The sequence below is a fragment of the Schistocerca cancellata genome, chromosome 3 (assembly GCF_023864275.1).
Source record: "Schistocerca cancellata isolate TAMUIC-IGC-003103 chromosome 3, iqSchCanc2.1, whole genome shotgun sequence".
Lineage (NCBI taxonomy): Eukaryota > Metazoa > Arthropoda > Insecta > Orthoptera > Acrididae > Schistocerca > Schistocerca cancellata.
In genome coordinates, this window is record NC_064628.1 from 403267159 (window position 1) to 403286797 (window position 19639).

General features: G+C 46.7%; 1 protein-coding gene across 3 annotated transcripts in view; it reads right to left on the reverse strand.

Moving 5' to 3' along the window:
* Window positions 1-19639, reverse strand: part of LOC126175150 (3-phosphoinositide-dependent protein kinase 1) — a 426259-nt gene that overhangs the window by 11027 nt on the left and 395593 nt on the right. Inside the window, exon 1 of one of the 3 annotated variants that reach the window (XM_049921713.1) lies at window positions 1480-1566. The exons of the other annotated variants lie outside the window; for them this stretch is intronic. Coding sequence (XP_049777670.1) covers window positions 1480-1521 — 42 coding nt within the window. The 5' untranslated portion in view covers window positions 1522-1566. Of the gene's footprint in view, window positions 1-1479; window positions 1567-19639 lie in introns of those variants that run through there. 3 annotated transcript variants of the gene reach the window in all.

The following is a 19639-nucleotide window of genomic DNA, read 5'->3' on the forward strand; positions in this document are numbered from 1 at the left end:
GAATGCTGTCGTAAGTAAACTACCCCAGGACTACGTCAGATAAGCTGAAGTTCACTCTTTAGGGCTACCTACGGACGCCTGGTCGAAAGCCACTTCGATGGCGCACAGACAGCCGTTAACGTCGATGCGAGGAAGTTTAGAATAGTACTTCAGAATCAAATTTTTAGTGGAGGCAATGGAGCACAGTCTGTTCACGTCAAGTGACCCAAGAAATGAGATGCTGGAAGTAGCGGACGAGATCTGCCATCTGGTCAGCATGATAACTGAACGCGGCAGAAAAGAAGGTATCAAATACTTAGGATTACATACCAAGTAAAGCTTCATTGAAAGTGTATTTATATGGAGCGTAGCATAATATAGAAGAGAAACGTCGACAAACGCTACAGACAACAGAACATAAGCTTTTGAAATGTGATACAGAAATATGTTTAAGATTCCATGAGTAGACAGGATAAACCAAGTCATACAGAATCGTGTTGGATAGAAATATAGTGCAGCGTGGACTGGAGCGTAATTTTTTGAACGGAAGACCACATCAAGTTTTACGTATCAACGCCTGTCAAGGCTCACGCAAAGGAAACGCTGCCGGTACGAACAAAGCTGTACGCGCTTTTTAATGCGACTCTGGGAAAAAATAGAGTTCGCGCTCGTGAATTGATGTAGACGTGCGCGCTTCCTCCAGAAAGCCATGGGCACCTTACCTAAATATGTGCAAAAAATATCGATTCTTTGTGACAAATTTAATATAAATATTGTGGCAAACAGGGAATATAAACGCTGCGCATCGGTAAGCTGACGACTTCAATGCAGACAAAAAGCCTCAGGATAAGCTAACCACTGCGGCCTGGCACGGAGAGCCCCAGCACAGCGTCGCTTACAAATGAGAAGGCCCGGCTGTCACGGAACGCCAGGAATGTAACGGGGAAGGAACAGCTCAGCTGGACATTCAACCCGCTGACCTCGGCATCAGCCGCCGCGCACGTGAACATCCCGCGCGAGAGCGGTAAACAAGCCCGCGCGGCATCGGGAAGTTTCCAAAGTGCACGCGGAAGTCTTATCTGTTACCTGATAAGCGAGAGCCGATCCTGACGGAGCTGTGCGCGCTGCTGCCAGAGAGAGAGAGAGAGAGAGAGAGAGAGAGAGAGAGAGAGACCTATCCCAGCAGATGGTGCTAAGTTTTGTTAAGAATTTTAATTAAAGACGACACAATCAAAAGCCCTTTGCTACGTCATGTGTGCGACTTGCGGAAACCCCCTCTCAAACGCTGCTATATTAACCTTCGGCAAATAATTGAGACTGGTCTCGGTTCCGCGGCACCTGATATTACGTAACTCCTGGAACGCTACAGCAACTAGGACGTTCATCGCTGCTGCCCGTAGACCACAGTGCGTTGTAAAATTCCAGCAACGCCTTCCGGCTTTCACCGGCGGCGGGGATGGACACGAGCACAACGATAGCGAAGCTAGCGCCAGCCGTTACCTTTTCGACTAGCAGATCCCCGCGGCTACAGCGCAGAGACATGAAGACGCAAGAGAGCGACGCACGGCACTCCACGCCAGCCTCTAACGCACTGACTGCCGAGTCAGCCTCGACGGGAGGCAAAAGGCCAGCCGCGTCACGTGACACTGACGTCACCCCCCCCCCCCCCCAACGGCGCGGGGCCCGCGCTCGCTGTTCCTCCTCAGATTGCGAATTTTGACGTTTATCGCTGTAGTCTTTCGGTTTATACACTGAATTCGCCGTTACACACCTAGGAAACTTACGTTACGCTTGCACCTAACAAATAATGGAAGTCAGCCTGCTACTGTACGTATTTGCAGTACGTAGCGATACTACTGGTAAGTACGTACTGTACGACCTAACCGTCTGAACCTTCAAATGTACAATATCCCGATGCCGTGGACGTTTTGCAGAGTCGTATTTGGGAGGAGGGCCAAACTGGGCAACTCCCTAGGGCAGCATTATTTTTTTTGGGGGGGGGGGGGAGGCAATATTTTATAAAAACAATGGGCACCAAATATGTTCCTAAAATTTAAATCTACCGTTAACCGGCGAATATTAATTGACGCACAGGCAAAAGTGTTACGTAGTGTCGTTTATTCTTGATACTATTAGCAAAAGTAGGAAATAGTTCCATACAGTGATGTTAATTAGCTCCTTTTATAATTTACGAGAGCGCGTTTTCACAAGTTTCATTTTCGATTGATGATTATGTAAACGTGCTTAAAATAATGTACGTCCACACCAGCGTTGTTTCATTACCTTTGTTAAACTCTTAACCAAAGATATCAATGCATATTTCTCCCTGTTCATAAACAAAACAAATTTTGCAACTCTTCAGGCGTGTTTTACGAAGGTAATATTTTTAACCTCACACACTTAAATGATCGATTGACTTACACCTTTGTTAACTTTTTACGACGCGCATGCGCTTTTAACATCAGAGTAGCAGGTGCACTTCGTAATACTTTCACGTGGACGACTGAAACACAGTTCGCTTTAGTTCCTCATACCACATGGTTAACTGACTTCTAATGTGATTCCTAGCATGTCAATGGATGCTCCTTTGCGATATTTTGATAACCATTTAAGAAAATGACTGCCAGAAAGCAACTAAGTGGGGCTAGAGAGAGAGAGAGAGAGAGAGAGAGAGAGAGAGAGAGAGAGAGAGAGAGAGAGAGAGAGAGAGAGGGAGGGAGGGAGGGAGGGAGGGGGGGGCATTGAAGAAAGTTCCGCGCCTTGACGTTTAATAGAATCCTCAAAGAACTGAGGCAGAGAAGAAACACCTTCCGAGTGAATTTCCATTTGTAAAATTTTATTAAAGTACGGTTTTAGGTGCAACGCCTAGTTAAGTATTAAATAGGTAAAAAAATATGCCCAATTGTTAGGCAATCTTTAACAAACATGTATTTCAAGTTCGGGGGGGGGGGGGGGATTTTTTACCGAGGAGCGTAAGAGTCCTAAATGCGGGTCTGATGTTATGGAAACTTTTCTGCATGCATCATCAGTCTTATCCACAAATTTTGGTGGAATCCTGTTGCAAAGTGCCACGTGGCAGAGTCGTGGCGTTTCATTTATGAAAGACGAAATGCCTGGATTTAAATGAATTTAATTAATGAGACTTAATATTTTGACAAAAATTCTATCCCTATTATACAAACCCATTTTGAGCATATGTAAGTCCTGCTGTTTGACTAGGTCAGCAATCCATTGTGGCCAAGTTTTACTCCACACTGAATACATTTTTGAGTACAAATAACTAAAATCACAAGGTAATTCAAAAATTTACTGCAAAATAGAAAATCTCCGACGAGTATTTCGATGCGTGTTATGCACATACAAATTAAATCATCTTTTGAGTTAACTGCTGTTTTTTCAACATTCAGTTACGATATTTTGAAAATGAGATATTTACTCGAGTGTAGAGTCAGCGGAGTTAAAAAATACATGTTTATTCACCAGTACTTCCGTTTTATAACGTTTGTGAAATAACTCCGATAGAACCAAAATTATGCTTGTCGCTTTTCTTTCCATAAAATTAACCATATACATTTTATCTACATTTAACACAGAATTTAATCCGGGAAACGCTTGCTACAAAAATAAAATAACTTATAACTTACATTTGAAATTATATCGCAGCTCATCTCTGTTTCGTTTCCTTTTCGTGTTGAAAAGAGGCACATCGGATTAAACTTTCGAGCAGAACTCGAGAAGCACTTAAACAATGAGAACGGTGTTTATTTACGGTTTGCAAACCAAAGAGTAAAATCACCACGCGCTGACCAGCTATCTCTGAAATGTGACGAATCATCGCTGTTTGCCCAAGCGATACGCCAGACTGCCTCGCTGAGTATAAATACGGTCTAGCTATCTGTCAAAAATAAGCCACGGAAATGTACTGGCAGAAGGCAAAACAGAACACTGGTGGACGTACATTCGTCTAGTAAATGCCTTTGACAGCAGGCTACTGGCGAGACAGAGGTACAAACAAGCAAACGTTCCTCTCAGTCTCTTAATGGCTCATCACTTTACCGTAAGGCACTAAGTAGGCAAAAGGAAGCTGAAAGTCACGTGCCGCTGTCCAAGAGCGCTGTATGCTAGCTCTGAAGAAAAACAGTTCAGAGAAGCCGCGAAGGCAGTACGACTCAGATCTGAAATCTGCTCCTTGCTTGAGTTCCCTCTCACTGCACAACCTTCCTCGCTGAGCAAAGTGAAGCAAGATTGACGCGGCCAGCCACATGACAGGAAAATTCAGAAACGGTCCTTTGAGACATTACCGAAACGATGTTAAGCGCGACGTACGATCATCAAAAGATGCTGTGGGGAAAGTATGGGTAATCGCGAATGTATTTGATGATGTCGCGTACAAAATGGATACAGAGACTAAGAAAGCAGTTGCAATTTATCCGGAGGCTGAGTACACATGGTACCTGCATCGTTCACAGAGATAACACAGCCGTAGACGACTGCAGCAAACAAAAGAATGGAGATAGGGGCACACCTGCCGTGGAGTAGTGGGAGAATTGTGAATTGCGTTGTGAAGAATATGATTGTGTTGACAGGAAAAAGATAGGATAAATGTGGAACAGAGGCTACCTAAGACACTATGTCCAAATGATTCACAATCTTTGCAACCGCTTATCGTCAGAGAATGGCACAAACCAAGGTATCACACAGGTACGCCGTATGTCTCCAGCGCTATTTAGTATCTGTATAGGAAATAACATGGCAAGGCGATAATGCACTTTTGGGAATCAAACTATGAAGCTAACAGTTTGTCAATATCTGCATGCTGGTGATCAAGTAATTACTCAAGTAAGTGGAAACAAAATGAGGAGAGCAGTATATTAGTTACATGTCCTGAGTCCCAAAACTATAGCAGTGTTTTTCTTATGTTAAGAACCAGTGAGGTCAAAAATTTGTATCCATGTTAAAACTCCGGAGCAAATGTCTAATTTCCAATATTTCGTCCATATAAAAAACATAAAACACCTGTCACAGTACGTGGGACTGAACCCTCAAATGGAAGGTTAGGAAACAGACGTAAATGAAATCTAAGTTTATGGCAGCTTCTACCTTATCGAGATCAGAATGTTGGGCTTAAAGAAAGGAGCATCTCAGGCGATTAAAAAAATTATCAGTTCAGTCCGTCAAATATGTAAAGGGGTCCAGCGAAAAAAGACAAAATCAGGATATCCACATCAGGTGTGAAGTTTGTAATCGAGAAGACTGCAGATAGACCTAGTTTGGCCTAAACCAGAGAGCGAGAGAGAGAGAGAGAGAGAGAGAGAGAGAGAGAGAGGAGGGGGGGGAGGGCTAGACGCTGGCACGCTTTCCGTGTTGAGATTTTTTCCATCGGAAAACCAATGGCTCTCCAGCAACCATTTTTCAAACATACAAAGAATGTCTCTTGGATATTAACATTCGTTGTCCGTCTCTCTCTCTCTCTCTCTCTCTCTCTCTCTCTCTCTCTCTCTCTCTCTCTCTCTCTGTGTGTGTGTGTGTGTGTGTGTGTGTGTGTGTGTGTGTGTGTGTCGAGATAACTAGCAGCAAAGGCTTGCAGCTGCAGTGCTGGGTATAAACACGTGTCGCAAACAAGCATTGCCGTGAGAATTCTCTTTTTCGCCTCGTAGCGACGTAATAGCCTGGAATTACATATGTTGTCCGCCATCAGTCAGGCGTGAAGGACGTACTGGCTGCAGCGCACCTCCGGGACCATCAGCGCCGCCCAGATCGTTTTCTTTTCGTAACGAGGCGCTTTCTGTCTAAAAGCTGCCCAGATATATTTAGCTCTCGGATGCATAATTCGACTCTATCTACCGCTGCTGCTTCGATTTCGCGTCTTCCGCATCGACTGCAGGATCGGCCTGCTTCGCTGATTTCCGCCACAGCTTGCTGCCCGGCGCATATTCTGCTTTATGGATCTTCACTTTTTGATTATCCCACGGCTCTTTCTCGCTTCTCGGGACGGCAAGGGAGCCACGGAGTGGCAGTCGCTTTCTGGTGACGTGTCAGCACAACTGAGGCGTGCGGATTAGTGCCACCGCCATGTGTGCCTGTTTTAGTCATCACTAGAGTGCGCGTCAATTATGTTGGCGGCCGAGTTTAGGTGCGTTCTGCGCATCTAACGTTACAAAACACAGCCAGCCAATGAACAGAGAACGACGTTGCCAGAGCTCGACTGCAGTGCAGAGCACAGACGAGTGGCTTCAGTTTTAGAAACGTTGAGTCATAAACAAAGTAATTGAATAAAAGCAATGTCTTGATAGCAGACTTTCTTTTATTGAAAGTTTGGAAAAAGCATTCTTTATACCAATTGCTTCATATTTTATTAATTAATTAAACCAAACAAACAATAAGCCTCCTAATTCAGGCGATAGCAAGGAAAGGTGTTTGTATCAATCTCACGAACCGATTTTCGCGATAAAGAACAGTGGTAATTGTTTATTTCCTATTGTACTTCGATGAAGCATGAGTAATTCATAGTCATGCCAACAGTGTTTGACAGTATTTTGCGTGACGTGTTAGAGTCCTCCAACGAGCTGCGTTAGCGTAACGGATAAGGTATTGGGCTATGAAGTGAAAGGTTATGGGTTCAATCCTTGTGCGATGCTTAATATTTTTATTCGTTTGAATGCAATTTTTGAAATTTCTAGTGCTTTGTCTCTTCATTAACCCTTTCGCTGCTGCATACACGCTGCTGTCATCACTGCACTGCTCGCCCGTGCAGACACATGGTGTTCCTACTGTTTTGACACTCTCATCATTCGATTTCACAAAAACTATTTGGCCAGAAAATTTGATTTTTACATATCTTGTTGACTGATACCTTCCCCCCATAAATGACTTAATTTTGTTTTGATGTTCAACGCAGTTTTTGTGCAGCATTAAACGTAGTAAACCATTGCACGAAATTTAGAAGAGTTTGCAGAGGTAAAAGTCCATAGCGTATACTTTCCGTATGGTCGATTTTAATTGCCACAATGTTGAGAATGAAATGTGGACAAGATACCTAAATTTCATATAAAATTTACTGTATAACAATATCTCATTTAATTTAAGTACGACATAGGTGTCGTATGTAATATTGAGAAATATTCCGTCTTTTGCGACTGTAATAAAAGTTTTATTTACACCGGGCGCGAATGATAAGTGTCAAAGCAGTCGGAACACCATGTGTCTGCACAGGCGAGCAGTGTAGTGACAAAATCGCGCACAGCGCGGAAAAATGCAGGGAGCACGTCTCTGTAGCAGCGAAAGGGTTTATGCGGCCGTGGCGGCTTTACTTCATAAACTGCGCGCTCCCTCCTAAACGTAAGCTTGCGAACTATGCTATACTATGGTGCTGCTTCTATTGGCGCGTGCGTCGTGTGCAACTGGCAACGCAGCAATCTCCCGCGTAGGGGCGGGCATGCGCGAGCCGCCAAGATAAAAGAATTCAAATATAACTGCCATCGTGCTTTATTTTGAGTCATCCGTCTTCTAAATGGTCTGGTCTGATGCGGCCCGCCACGAATTCCTCTTCTGTGACAACTCTCAGTTCTTCAGTTATTTGTTGGATATATCTCAGTATCTGTCTTACCCTGGAGTTTCATACTCTAAAGCAATGTCAAGTACAATGGAAGTTATTCACTGTCTCTTAACGTGCGTCCTATTATACTGTCCCTTCTCGCCATGTTTTCCACTGCGTTCTCTCCTTGCCGATTCTGCAAAGAGCTTCATCTCTTATCTCTTAACTTTCACATCTCAAAAGTTTCGCTTTCAGTTTCCTGTTTATACCCAGAGCATGATTCGCTTCCGTACAGTGCTCTGACCCGAACGTACGTTTCTCAGAAATTTCTTCTTCAAATTAAGGCCGATGCTCGATACAAATAGACTACTTCTGGCCAGAAATCCCCTCTCTGGCAGTGTTAGTGTGCTTTTCATGTCGACCTCAGTTCGCCCGCCGTCCTATACAGCAGAATTACATTATTCCGTCTACTTAAAGGTTTTGTTCCCCCACATGGTCCAGCCTAGTGCTAGACAAGGACTCAGCGCAACACGTTCATGTTGTTTTGTTGTTGTCGCCAGCAATATTCAGAGTCATGTAAAGCCACTGGGCATCTGCAACACGGTTCGGTATTTTGTCACACGGCATCATTTTAGGCACGCATCATAACGCAATGCCGAGTATCTGGGGCAGTCTCAGCATAAGAAGTTGTTATACGAGGCCCGAGGTTTCGAAACTTACAGCTAAACCAGAAACTGAACGTTATTCGCCAACGGCACACGCGACTTTATCGGTGCTGCAGTTATTTCTCCAATTCTAGTGTTATAGCAACTGCACCGGTGTTTCAACTACACTTGATGAAACTTTACTACTGAAGCGACTACGAGAAAATAAGAGATTATTCAAATTTTAGTGACTCTCCCCGGGAGAAAATAGTTCATACGAACAAATAGAAATTGGGAAAATCAGTTTCAGAGAAAAATAAGTTGCTAAAAGGTCTATGCCTTTGTGCACATTGGCTACAAGGCAAAAACTTTATGTACACTTTAGGAGTATATTATCTATGATGTGTGCATTTATTTAGTTAATACAGGTAAGAAATATCTTCATCGCCCTCATTGCTCATAAAAACGAAAATAATGGTAGAACAGGCGTTCCCCTCGCACCAATGAAGAGAGAAATCGCGCTCCAGCGACACTATGGGCCTGTTCCTTACGAACAGTCCGCATACTCGACAGCCACTCTCGTGTGATCCAGATGGGGCAGTCTAGTCTGCTGACTGGATTGTTGCGCCCGTAACCAGGTCAACCATAGACGGCCGCCGCTGGCCTATTTGCGGCGCACGAGGGCTGTTTCCCCACTGCAGGGCGACCCGACCGCAGCCGTTGCGCCACGACTCGCAGCCGCTCGCTGTTTCGCGAACTTTCCCCGCAGCCTTTCGTCACACATGGGGCCGCTGCGAGGTGAGAGCAGCCGCGAAACCCCCTGAGAGCTGCTTGGTGGTGGTGGTTGTGGTTGTTTTGGCGTACAGACTACACGGCGGGGACGCCGGACGATGCTTTTGCCGTTTTACGTAAGCCAGCGAGCACCGACATTTCGGCGCAGTTTGCAGCGGTGGGGATCGATGGCGGCGGCGCTGACGTCACGGCAGCGGCCGCGTACTACGTCACGGCTGTTACGTAAGCAGGCCCGGCTGCGGCTGGCGGAAGGCCCCCTTTAACGACTAGGTTAACGTGCGGCGCGCCGGACACACACACACACACACACACACACACACACACACACTGATGAAATAAGGCCGTCAACCCAAAGAATCACTACACCACCACCACCACAACCGCGGTCCTGTCCACGTCGACGTCGACACCGCGCGTACTGGATTACGAAAACATGTCTGAAAGAGATCAGGTACCACGGTGCACCTGCAAATTGCGATTGAGACGGTTCTTTGAGTGCACAGCACACGCTTATTTACCAGTAAAAAACTAATGGTGTTTTTACACCTTGCGTTTCTCAGGACACTCCCTTTTCAAACAAAGATTCATTTGGTTTCTAGCATGCTCCAGTGAGAAAACTCGTATAAAATACTACGCTACAAATTTGATCAAGTCCAGTCACCCTGGACTCTGCGTTGAATGGAAAAGGATTTTCGAAGTTCGCAGCGTAAAAAACACTTAACGAAGATAGTGTTATTGTCTACAATTGCAACAGTTTTCCTTAGTTGCCACTTCAGTGTTGTTTATAATATTTATACTTTTCCTTTGTAACTGGATTTTCATTTACGTTTTAACCGAACGCGGCTCAATTGTTTTAGGGGTCTCCACTGGCTTACACAGCATACAAGAGAAACAGCTGTTTAGGTACGAATATTTACAGGTACCAACTGAACTGATTCACAGCAGTGTTACATAGTGCTTAAAATATATTTGCAGATCGGAAGAGGACATCCCAAAGACGGCCACCGCTGAACGCAACGGCAACCGCTCGCGCAGTTTTGGACTTGCATCGACCACTAACCCAAGCAGACAAAAGGGGTGCACAGCCAGTAGTACTCTGAGAACCTAGCGAATGAGAATACCTGTACTTACAGACGACGTCCCCGTTAAAACCTGGTAAACACACGGGCAATAGCGACGAAAGGCCGGCGGAAGCAGGCGGTTCTTCCGTACCCCCGCTGTTGGATTGGCAACTGCCAACCGCCCGCGAGAAGCTGCGCACTTCGTGTTTGGGTCGCCAGCAGCTGTTCATTAGCGAAGTGGACGGGCTGTGATGCCGGGCTGGCACGCGTCACGTGTTAACCGAGGTGTAAGTGCGCCTCAGGCAGCAGGCGCCCAACCGTGTCAAGCTCGCGCTCTCTCTCTCTCTCTCTCTCTCTCTCTCTCTCTCTCTCACACACACACACACACACACACACACACACACACACACACACACACACACACACACACACACACACACAGAGTTCGCGTCCTGTTACTTCTACGGCAACACTTACAGAAGGCGGTTTTAGCGCGCCTCGTCCATTGTCGATCAAGTAGCAATAGTGCGCGATACTTTTTTCGAATTCTCGTATAAATCGAGTGGCATTAGAAAAGTCAGTGATCCTCTGACTTATTTCAGATATGGTAATTATGTCTACGATGCGCCATTCTACCAAACCCGTCGTCTCTGACGACAGTGTCCTATTACGGTGAGCCTGATACTGGAGTTCCACATTTCAGATTATTCGCGCAGTTGCCGCCAGACTGTCCCAGTTATCGAGAATTTCCAATAACCGATCTAAACGTTCTCGTGTTAGTTCCGATAAGCTTTGTCTCTACAACAGTGAAGTCATAATGAACTCCATAGGCCGTTTCAATACCGAGTGTTTTACCCCTCAGCACAGAGCAGAGAAGCCTCTCCTTAAACATAGGGGGCCTACAATTAACGTGGGGTCCGATATATAGTGCAACTACTTTTTTGTATTCCTATGGTGCTTTCTGTGTCTGCCATGGCCGTGACGTGAATCTGAAGATACTATCATGTATGGGGAAGAGAGTAGTAGTTTCGTGTTGTTGGCCGGTACCTCCTAAGATTACCGTCTCATTGCCTCCCTTGGCTGGGCATCCCCCTAAGTTACACGGACGCTGCTACAAGACATTCCTACACACACATTCTTTCCCACGCTCCACTTTATCGTCCCCCGACTTGAAATTCACAAAGGGTACTGTCTTATTCCGAGCACAAAGCTGCCATGCTCAGTTGGTAATTACGCTTCCCTCTGTAGGTATTCTGACAATCTATGATCAAACAGCGAATCCTGCCGTCGGAGCTGCCGCAAAAGCGAGGTACAACAGATCTATAAAGGAATTATTTTCGACACGGGGAACTTGGAGGCACCAGCCTGGCAGGGTGAGAACCTAGCGGCGCCTCGCGACAGGGAAGCGGAAATGAAACAGAAGCGGCCCCGGCAACTTCCCGGTGCGTCGCAACCGACGTCCGAATTTAGCTCAAGGGTACCACCGTAAACACTGCCCGCCCGCCGTCCGTTCCAGGACCAGAATGATGCGCCTCTGTCCGAGGTCGCGATCACTCGCCGTCTATGACCAAACACCGCGACGAGAAGTGATAAAACAGCGAATCGGGAAACAATGAACGTGAACATATGAATGTTACTGTGTCGAAACATAAAATATCTGTGAAAGAGGAATTTTTTTATCTCCAGAACTGTTGCGACGAAATACCTAGTCCCTGCCAGTTATCTGCTATCTGCGGATTGTAAATTCTTTAAAAGGACTCGCAAGAACGAGTAGCAGTTATCAACAGGAAACCATTCACAGCCTGAAACTTAAAATCCCTACAGTAAAAACTATCATAACCATTGCATTCGTCGCGAAATTTGTGTCGTGTACGGACTGTATGTACCAACGTTCTGCGCGGCAGTGGTGTCCCGATGACAGAAATCGCCGTCGGTCTGCAGTTGACAACCCTCTGCTAAGAGAAAACTGACAACCGGCATTTCACGATACCCTGACTGCCTGACAACTAGCCGCACATTATTCAGTGCGCTTCTGCAGCAAGATACTGCAGTAACCAATTGGGGTACCCCAAGATAGGCGCTCGTTAACTTTCAAGATTCCTTTCCGAGAACCGGAGGATTCATCGTGATCTGTGGTGAGACACGCATTCCCTAACCCAACAAGGGGAAAAACTGTGGGATAAAACACACTTAGAATGTAAAAAGCGCCGCACACTGTAAGACGGAATTGTTATGACTACCGTCTTTTTTGGACGCCCAGACAAGGTTAGTTGGTGGAAGGAGAAGCAGTTCTTAAAGCTGCCAGAGCTAGTAGCGGTGTCGGGTTTCTGCACAACGGTCGGCGCTGCTCTGCCCGGCGGAATACATACATTAATGGAAATAAGTATTCATATACTAGAGCGTGGAAAGTAAACTGCTTTTATTGACAATACGAAACCAAAAACACTAATTGGATGTGCACTATACACATTAGCCAGTCACCAATGCAGCTATGCTGGTATACAGAACGACAATGAACAAGCCTTTACAAAACAAAATGCAAAAACGTCTGCCGAGTTCTCTACTGCGCTGGGAATTGAGTATTCATACACCAACAGAAAATGATACTTCTAACAAAGCCAGAACATGTTTAATACTTCGTATGCATACCCTCCCGATGTATTACTTCTCGCAACCTCCGTGGCATGGAATGGACCAATTTTCTTGTAGTTTCCAACGTGATACCTTCCCATTCTCGAAGGAGAGCCTCTTTCAAAGAGGCCTTACTACGGATGTCGTGTTTTCTCACTCGTGTTTCCAGCTCACTCCACAAGGGTTCGATGGGATTCAGGTCCGGACTCTGAGCTGGTGTTTTAAGAGTGTGTGGAGTGTTGTAGAGCAACCACAGCCGGACAATTTGCGCCCTATGTTTGGGATCATTGTCCTGTTGGAAGTAGTAATTTCTAGGAAGACCCAAGGCGTCAACACTCTGTTGTAAGTTCTGTTTGAGAATGTTCATATACACAAATCTGTCCATGGTACCTTCTACAAACACTAATTTTCCGGCACCGGAGGCTGACATACAGCCCCATACCATCACTCCACCACCTCCGTGCTTCACCGTGGGTTGAATGTTATTTCGGTCGAGGTCTGTATTCGGTCTTCTCCAGACCAAGATCCTACCATCATTGTGCACGATATTAAATTTGCTTTCATCACTAAACAATACAGTATCCCAGGAGTCTGCTGTCTTGGATACATGCTGTTTCGCGAATTCCATCTGCCACTTCCTGTTCTAAAGCTGATGTAGGGCTTTCGTCTCGGGACCCTGCCTCTGTTGCCCGAACAACTGAAAATGGTACGAACTGCCCTTGGAGTGATGTCCTTTCGGAAGCGGTCAGGTACATATGCCGATAGTGCCGATGCTGTCGTTTGCGGGTTTTTCTTGGTAGCATTCTGGTCTCTCTTGTAAGCTTCTGTGGACGACCGTGTCGTTCACTGTTCATTACTACATGTCTGTCCTTTTATCGTTTAATGATAGATTGCACAGTCGCTTGGTTTCGTCCTATGATTTTCGCAATTTCGGCATATGACTTGTGTTGAAGATACTGGGCGAAAACTATGTTTCGTTCCTCAATCGCCATTTCCTTATCCTTGCGGCCCATTCTGCTGTTCCACGGTACTCACGTCCGACGTCGTTGATTCACGGCCGCCACACGAGTACACAAGTGTGTCGTAGACCGTGCGGAGTGGAACATATTTTATTTTCCCAGAATAGATTCATGGCATACGGGAAGCTTCATTACCAAGAACATGGTTATCTGACGCTACATCATCGTACTTATTCGTATCGGCGCTGTGGGTGATGTACTATCAACACACCATCGTAGTTTGTCACCACCTACTGTATGAATACTTATTTCCATGACTGTACGCGAGCTTTTGTGCCAGTTCAAATATGATGCCTTCGAACATCCGCCCAGGTACTTGGAATCGCCTCCGAGATTTCCACCCCTCCGTGCCCAACAAAGTGGCTCGCTTGCCAACGCTTTGAACATGGCGAAGAGGTAGGACACACTGTCAAATACTGTAGAATTTTATGCAGTGGAAATTCGGCAACTCAAATGCAAATGATATGTAGGCAAGGAAAGGAACGACGCTGTTTTCAATATTTATATAATAAACCCGCTTTCGCGCTAGTCTTTAGTGGGGAGAGGCTGGTGCCCGGGAGGTAGGCTGAGAGCACTGGAGAGGGGAGGGGAGGAAAGGGGAAGCTGCAGGCAGGAAGCGGCCGCGGGCTCCCGAGGACGCACGGGCCGTGTCGCAACTACGCCAGCGGCGCCTTCCCAGAAGCCATAGAGCGCAGACAAACAGCTCGCGTTTCTCTCGCGTCTACTGCCCTACGCTGGCTATCGCGCCATTTGCCGTAACTTTGGCAAACCCAAGTCGCATATCACAGTCCGACGATCGGGTACAGAGCTCTTTTTGTGGGCTGGATCGGTCTTAAACAGCGTCGACATAGGCCTTTTGAACCACGCTAAGGCGACGCCTGCGTAACTTCACTTATACTCGGCAAGCACCGAATGAGCTCTAATCCCTCTCGTGCTTTCTTCTGGCGAGTTTGTACGTATGAGGAAGAGAGGTACTGTGGTCGAGCCCTCTAGGAAAGTACGCCCTGGGAATTTCAACCGCGAACTTTGCCGCGATTCGCACCTGTCCTGTAGCGTCCGCTACGGGAGGTCGAGGGCGACTCTGCGATGTTTTCGCGCTTATTAAACGAACCTTCGGCGGAGAGCTCAAAATGGTTCAAATGACTGAGCACTATGTGACTTAACGTCTGAGGTCATCAGTCCCTTAGAACTACTTAAACCTAACTAACCTAAGGACATCACACATATCCATGCCCGAGGCAGGATTCGAACTTGCGACTGTAGCGGTCACGCGGTTCCAGACAGTAGCGCCTAGAACCGCTCGGCCACTCCCGCCGGCTCGGCGGAGAGCGTCGCTCCGGTTTGCATGTTCTCTCCGTACGTTAATCGAACCTGCTAAGGGTGCCACACTGACGAGTGGCAGTCAATCGGTGGGACGAGTGTCTTGTGAGCTCCATCTTTCGTGTGAAGAGATTTTTTTGGAGTTTTTGCAATGACTGCAAAATGGTTTCAATTCCGTACAGTTTAATCGAAGATTGACGGATCTTGCAGACTAGTTGTGCTGAACATCTTACCCGTATTTACGTAGAGGACCGACAGCCAGTCAGACCCCACAGCAATCGGGAATCCTGTGCGGCGAGGAATGCGAGTACGAACAAAGATCGTGGCCAGATTACCATCGCTGCCGCCCCCGTCCCCACCCTCACCTCCTGAGGAGTGCAGCTAAGAAACTTTGACGAAAATACTCCTGACAGCACGCGCACGCGTTTGCGGATCTAGACTTTCTTCGGCTCCTCTTCACTCGAAGGTCGCCCGAAATCGAAACGAAACCGTGCGCAGCAATCCAGGACGAATAAGCGAGAAACCAGCGGAATAGTGATACCTCGAGTGACCGCTTTGCGGAGGAGCTGATCTCGCGATGTGTCACGCCGACACCACAATCACAGCTGCGCCGGTCCGCAGCTTGTGGTCTAGTGCCTAATGTTACTGCCTTTGTATCACGCGGTCCCAGGTTCGAGTCTCGGTCGGGTTGGGAATTTTCTCTGCCTGGGAACAAGGGTCTTTGTGTTACCATATATTATTATTATTATTATTATTATTATTATTATTATTATTATTATTATTATTATTATTATTATTAAGTAATAATAATCTGACAGTGGCTAGATTGGAGTGTGAAAAATTGAACTGTGTTAAAACCGGTACTTTGTAAGGGCGATGATGACAGCGTAATTGAGCGCCCCACAAACTCACCACCACCGTGCTGTGTGTAGGCCAAGAGCGGCTGTGCCACTCCCATGTCCACCGGTGTGCTGCAGCGGACCACACCTCGGAGACGCCTGCGTGCACAAACCCACGTGTGCGTGTGCAACATTCTCTGAACACGCTCAGCAACGGCAGCACGAGTGGTCGTACTCAGGAAACAGCGGCTCTGGAGAACTCGCCTCATGTGTTCACATCTGCCAAATGGCCCGAACACGACGACTGAAGCGGAGTGAAATCGCGACATTTCCGCTAGTGAACGATTGCAACATTCGGTCACTACAATCTGATCGCCGCAAGTTATGACAACTTCATTTCCCCTCAACTTTGTTGTTACTTCATTGAATTTTCTCACTGGCGAACCGTCAACCACGTGAGATTGATGTCTACGTTTCATCGCGGAAGACGAAATAACTTCCGTCACCACTAGCGGGACTGAGCAGCACTCGTCAGTACAACGATATTCCGAAGAAAAACTACGCGGACTACAGACATTTAGCGTGGTGATTAGCAAAAACCCCGCTGGCCCAGTAATGGTCTACACTCAAAGCAGTGCGACACAAAGCTACACGCACTCATTTTCTCGAGGTACAGCGCTACAGCACCGGAACGTCTATTTCCCTGCGTGGTGCTCGAGTTCTGCGCCTTGTTACTATGTGCCGCCTTCAATCTATCGCAGGCGCGCGCACGTCGCACGGGCTGGCGTCAAAGGCGGAGGCAATTACTTTCCAGGCGCACACACGCAGGTACCGAGCGGGTGTTACGGTCGCGGTGGGCCAGTGCGCACGTGCGACGTCAACCACTGGCTACAGTCAATTGTTCGCGGACGTCGACACCTGCGGGGACGGCGGCGACGTCACAGCGGCGGCACTTTTGCAGAAGCGCGATGACGCAGGCCGGACGGCGGCACTAATTAACTTCCCGCCTGTTTCCGCCACGCGCCCGACCGCTAGTGTTTGTGTAAGTGGAGGCGAACACCAGCCGCCGGCCCCACATGTAAGGCGCCTGAGCGACGCTCTTCCCAAAGACGCCAATTGTGAAGGTCGAGCGGAACACGCTCACACTCCGACAATTCGTAGTAAAGTTCATTACAATCATTATTATCCCAGTAGTCATGACCAGTATTAATATCAATCTTTAGTAAAGTCGACAAATTTAAGTTCCTCCGAAATTGAAGTCCCACAAGTTCCACCGCAATTTAAGTTCTAGTAAATATCTGACACGTGTCTGCCGAAACATAAAAAGGGAAGGAATCTACTTCACATTTTGTCAGTAAATACGTGGGATGCGCCCATTTGCTCATGCTACGAGCCTCTGCATTTCGCGAAGCATCTTTCGTGGCTAGAGAATGGACTTGTTTGTCTGCCTCATTGCCGCTAATGCCTAACTTCCTCGAAGGTACTTTGGTCAGAACTAATTAGCACGGTCAGACTGTTGTTGCTGGAAGACCGACCATTAAATACCGACCAGGATACGTGGAACACTAACGCTAAACAGCGGGTACACGTGGAGCACTGAGGCGGAACCCAAGTGAACAGAAAATTTCACGGCGGAATCAACTGTGCCTGCAGAGGTTGACACAAACGTTACGTTATCGCTACTGGGGTTCCGGTCGCGACACACACACACACACACACACACACACACACACACACACACACACACAGAGAGAGAGAGAGAGAGAGAGAGAGAGAGAGAGAGAGAGAGAGAGAGGTGCTGCCAAAGCATTCCATCTGCCTTTTTCGTGCTGCGGTTTGTCGGGTGGCAAACCTATACATAGACAACAAGCAGTGGAACCCCCATTCCATGCGGTTCCAATGTGTAACGACCAGGTTACCCAGTCCGGTGTCCAGCCTGAAAAGATGTGTTTACAAGCACAGCGAACAATTAGATGTTGAATATTACCGTTCTATCATTAAAACGAGTATACTGTGGCTTGCTGGCTGAATGAGCAAGAACTACAAATCCAATGGGCCAGGATTTATAATTACATCTGCAAGTTTCTAAACAAGTTCAATATTAAGATTTTGCTTATCCTGCGAAACATTTCCCTCTTAATACACTAATTCTTTTAGATATGCATCAAAAAGTTGAACCTTCATCTTGACGTCGCATTTTAACGAAAAACATTTAAAATCCAACGGTCGCATTCCGACCTACAATCGCACCAAAAAGTATTGGCACACGTGCGTATTTATCGTTGCTGGTTACAAACGCCGCACTTTCCGGTACACAGTACATGTACGTGCTACCTCACATACCAGACATTACAATTCTGCCCATAGTGCCTACCATTAACAAAGAAATGCAGTGTTATGGGCAAACACGTATCTCCTCTGCACACAAAAAGTATTGGCACAGAGCATGGCATCTCGGTATATTGCTGGGTTTTCAGGTACCGGAACGCCATCTGCTGACACATTAGACACTGCGTGTTGTTGACGGCCCGGTCGCCAGTATGTTGCTGTAGTGCGCGATAGTGGTCAGCATGGGGCCGAAGAAGAAGGAACATTCAGTGGCGTTGCGTGAGAGAGTGGTATTGCTCCATTCACAAGGGAGAAGCTATCGACAAATCGGAGCAGAGGTGTCTGTGAGCTACACCACGGTAAGAGCCATCATTCAGAAATATAAAGAGACTGGAACAACAGTGAATAAGTGTCGTCCTGGACGTCCAAAAGTGCTTACAACCCGAGAGCGTCGCCATATCATCGCACTTGCTCGGAAGGAACCTGCTACAAGTGCAGCAACTATTGCTGAGATTGTTCAGACAACGTCCGACAAGACGGTTAGTGTTCAGACTATACGAAATGTGTTGAATGAGGCTGACATGCATGGACGTTCTCCCAGGAAGAAGCCATACATTTCGGAAATTAACCGGCAGAAACGCCTGCAGTTTGCCAAGGACTACATCAGCAAGCCGATGGAGTTTTGGAACACTGTGATATTTAGCGACGAATCGAAGTTCAATGTGTTCGGATTTGATGCAAGAAAGAAAATTTGGCGCAAGCCGAATACGCACCTCGACATCAAACACATGCATCCCACAGTCAAACACGGTGGGGGCGGTATCATGGTCTGGGGCTGTATGGCGGCTTCCGGCGTTGGAAATCTAGCTGTAATTCACGGCACAATGGATCATATGAGATACATTGACGTGTTGCGAGGTAATTTACACGCTAGTGCACAGAAATTGGGCCTTACTGGGGTGTTTCAGTTCCAGCAAGACAACGACCCAAAACATACCGCCATGAAAACCCGGGAGTGGTTACTGTACAATGCCCCCAGAAGGGTTCTAACATCACCTCAGAGCCCTGATTTGAACCCCATTGAGAACCTGTGGGCTCATCTTGACACACAAGTCAGAAAAAGGCGTCCGTCCGGTAAAAACGACTTGGAGAAAGTGCTCCTGGAGGAATGGTCGAAAATTACCCCTGATATCACCCGGAATTTAATACAAAGCATTCCTAGGCGTTTACGTGCTGTTATAGATGCTAAAGGGATGCACACTAGCTATTAGATGGTGAACATCAATGAAGAAAACGAACACACTGTCCGATTCATATGCGTGTGCCAATACTTTTTTGGGTGCAGAAGAGCGATGTTTTTTTTCATGACACTGTATGTTACTTTAAGGACAGGTGATTTTGACATATTTGTAAACTATGTAATGTAAGGTGTCACATGTATGGGTTCTGTTCTGAAATATATGTTTCGTTTAACCTACAACCACTAAAATGT